Here is a 3,752-nt window from a genome sequence, read left to right on the forward strand (position 1 = left end):
TCTAGGTAAAATCAAATGCAGATTCTTTAAGATCTTAGCATTGGATCATAAATGGGCCACATAACTTTACATGTCCACTAACCCTAAATCTATTGGATAATGAATGAATTTATTGGGATTTTCTAGAACCCTAAAGCTATTGGATAAATTATGCAAGAATTTATTCTGATTTTCTTGAATCTTTCTTGGTAGTTTTCAAATTTCTCTCTCTCTCTCCTCCCTAAAAAGAAGAATACAATAAAACTTTAAAAAATCTTAGAGAGTGTTGCCTAAAAGAGTTTGTTGTTATACTTCTTGACCCCTAGACCAATTGAAAATTTACTTTCCCAATTTCCTTTCCCATATCCAACTGAGACCGGCTATCCCAGCCAGCGTATTATACAAAGTGCCCACGGCTCCATACGAACAGACTCATTATCCTTCTATGCAGATCATTGATAAAACCTGTAGTGCGAAGCTGCCACGATCATCTGCCGTAGACCCCCGATTGTGGATACGAACATGAGCAGCAATCCAAGAATAATGCAAGCCTACAAAACGTTACTGAGGCTGATGAGCAGATATTCCGTTCTTGATGATGTACTTAAGGCGAGAGTTGTAACAACGCATTCCGGTAAGACATTGATCTGTCGCCTCCCCTTTCAACCCAGGAAAAGAGGAAGCAAAGGACGTACCCAATTTAGAATCCACGAAGAACTGAACGTTTTTGGTTTGAAGCTCATAAGCCACATGATGCAAGGGAGCTGTTGCATGGCGATGAAACAAATACGAGCCTCAGAATATGCGAAAAGAATCCTGCAAGCAGGCAACTCAGTCTGACAGGAGTAGAAGCAGGCACTCACAAAATAAGTTGTGGGAGTGAATGCGAAGCCTCCAAGAAATCCAAGGAGATCCCCAAAGAAGGGGAAAGTGATCGCTATGAAGCATGTCAAAGCTGCACGTATGCAAAAGATGGCTTAATTTTCAAGACGAAAAGAAGCTACATGTAACGAACTTTTATGTAGCGATGAAACTCAAGCGAGTTATGTAGTGATGGAACGCAAGCAAGGATAGTTACAGCTCTTACCAACATAAGAAGAGCGAGCGACAAGGCGAAGCATTATCCCGGGAGGGAGGTGCAGCTTCTTCACGAGCACCGTTTCTAACATGTCAAACACCGGCATGGCAAAAACCTGCTGGACGTACCAAATGACTAGTCAAGATTTTTCGAACATCTTTCAGCTGGAACCTAACTCTGATTGCCAATCCCGGATTTTCGAAATCACGCGGTCTCTATCATGAGGGTCGGGGCAACTGACCTGATAGCCACCGATCATGTGGATCACAACCATCATGTTTGCAAGAGCAATCAGCCAAACAGGGCGTTTGAGCGACGACAGTATGTTGTCCTGTACCTCGTTCCCGAAAGCCCAGTATCCTGCTAGTGACACAGGAAAGTAGCACAGGGCAACGATGATGTATGCTACCACTACTCCTCGCCACATGGGTCTCTTGGATGGTTTTTCCGGAGTCGATGGTATCATGGCCTGGATCTCCAACGCCACGTTGTGCCCAGCGTACGCATACGCTATCGACCCTAAGGCGCTGCAGATCGCAAACACTCCATTCGCAGTCGAAGTAAAGTTGTAATCGAAGGAAACAGAGCTCAAACGGTCGCGATGTACGCAAGCAACCCAAGAAATAGTTGAGTAGCTGAATAAGAACGACCCAAGGAAGGATGCATCAGTTCTTGATCATGAACTCGGGCAGCCGTGGTGCACCTTACTTGATCAAACGCTGAGAATCTCAACTGCTGTGCTTACAAGAATAGATTTAGGGAGATGAAGAGCGTGAACCTTAGAGACATCACAGCCGCAGCCAACGATACCCCAGCTATGGAGTTGAAATTCGGGAGTTGCGAGAGCACCAGCTGACATGAGCCGAAGATCAACATCCAAATAGACAATCCATACTTTGTGCAGCTGCTGCAAACCAAATCGTGAAAGTTTCTCAGACATGTTCCCGCCGTGACCGTGCCTACGATGTCCACTCCCACCTCCACCATCAATTGCTGCGGCACCACGATCCACAGGCCGAGCTTTTCACCGAATACATGCTGCCCCAGCTCATGGTACCGGTCGAAACGCTTTCCAGGTATCATTTCGTGCATCTCAACGAGCTGCCACAATGTGAACAGCGTAATGGCCCAAGAAGAGATGAGTACCACCACTCCCGGTCCCCTGTATTCAACTCGGGCATTAAAAAGGTGTCAGCAGATTACCAGCATATTTGCATATTCAGAATCGATATATACCACAATAAGGATCCGAGTAGTGATGCTAGCTATTTGAAGTAGAATCGATGGAGGGAGTGGTGAAATTACCATACTGGAAAAACGCAGATTAGCATCACTCACCATCCCAACTGCGCCATAGCGAAAGGCAAGCCAAGCACCCCGGCTCCAACCATAGCCGTCACGTTGTGGAACGCTGAGTAATACCACTTGGCATTGCGGGCACTCGCGATCGGGAGCCAGCCCTCAATTCTCCGATCAACTTTGCTTTCCTCCACTTCAGAGATACTGTCTGAGTGTCAAAAGTTCCAAACACTAATTACGATCAGTAACTTAGCAAGCGATAAGAAGGGCAAACTAATTGTATTATCAATTTTGCTTTGGCCTGATTTGCTTCCCGTCAACACATGACACAAGGATCCCCGGAATTAATTCTTCTTCAGCACAAAAAAAATCTTCCAACAAATGGCAAACTGATGCGCCATTTTCCATCAAGCACAAGCTAATGTCTTGTTTTAGTTGGTTAAGCAGCGCGTTGGGTGAGTGAGCCTGTTACCTTTCTCTTCGGTGACGAAAGCCTTTGTCACGATTCTGCCGAAGAATCGCATTTTGTGATCCGAACGTTTGAATGTGTCAAGTATACACGGAACCTTGTGGGAGCCGGCAGACTCAAGACGTGAAACTGAAAAACCGAGTTCAATGAAGTGATTTGAGCAACAGAAGGCTTCCCATTAGATGACAATGTTACAAAACAGATCAAGCGAAACAGGCTGCCAGTTCTTTTCCAGATTTTATAAAAGAATACTATGGCACCAGCGTCCTCGATTAAACCAGCTGCTCCGCAGAGGGTGGGCAAGAAGTGCGCAAGCAAACCTGACGGTGCGAAGAAATCAAGCGTGGAAAGTCATCAAGCTTCGTCAAAATGAAAAGAAACTCCTCCGCAGAAGAGACGAAAGACAGAATGTGGTGTAGATTGTAAGAGATGGACTTCTACGTGTGATCAGCAGCCTTAAATGACAAGAAATTCATGAATGAAAAGACACCCCTTAATCTGAAGAAAATGAAAAGACACTTCTATCGCAAAGTAGAGAGTCTACATACTATTAGCAACTTTGACACCCTCACGAGCCCATGTGGAGAATGTGGGATCATGGGTCTCTTTATACTGTTTGCAACTTCTGCACCCTCAAGGGCCCTTGTCACAAACACACCCACTAAGAAAGCTACGCAACCTATTCACCACAATCTCCACAAAGATTGTGGAATACCTCCCATGATATGCCACCTTGCAAGCTTACCTTTCCCCCCTCCCTTTAAGATTCTCATGGGTCTTCCTCTTTAGAAATGTCTCCCTTCTCCACTTTGGGACTAGATGCTAACCTTTTTATGAAGTGTGTGGGCATGGATTCAAGTGGGCCCCTTGTCTTAGAATTTGAAGTCCATCACAGATTAAAGATTGATGCAAAGGGGAATCCACAAA

The 3,752-nt window shown here is 45.2% G+C and overlaps 1 protein-coding gene across 1 annotated transcript; it reads right to left on the reverse strand.

Annotated features, from left to right (window-relative positions):
• Nucleotides 1-283: 283 nt before the first annotated feature.
• LOC147889434 (lysine histidine transporter 1-like) lies at nucleotides 284-3,322 on the reverse strand. The gene is made up of 9 exons (XM_087391209.1): nucleotides 3,146-3,322; nucleotides 2,829-2,954; nucleotides 2,396-2,564; nucleotides 1,836-2,219; nucleotides 1,299-1,692; nucleotides 1,067-1,172; nucleotides 843-934; nucleotides 675-743; nucleotides 284-530 (listed from the first exon to the last, which is right to left on the reverse strand). Exons 2-9 carry the CDS (start codon nucleotides 2,878-2,880, stop codon nucleotides 432-434), a joined length of 1,365 nt encoding a protein of 454 aa, XP_087247335.1. The 5' UTR covers nucleotides 2,881-2,954; nucleotides 3,146-3,322; the 3' UTR covers nucleotides 284-431.
• Nucleotides 3,323-3,752: the final 430 nt, after the last annotated feature.

This window comes from Dipteris shenzhenensis, chromosome 20 (assembly GCF_047967505.1).
Source record: "Dipteris shenzhenensis isolate YYH24624 ecotype China chromosome 20, Dip_SZ_1.0, whole genome shotgun sequence".
Lineage (NCBI taxonomy): Eukaryota > Viridiplantae > Streptophyta > Polypodiopsida > Gleicheniales > Dipteridaceae > Dipteris > Dipteris shenzhenensis.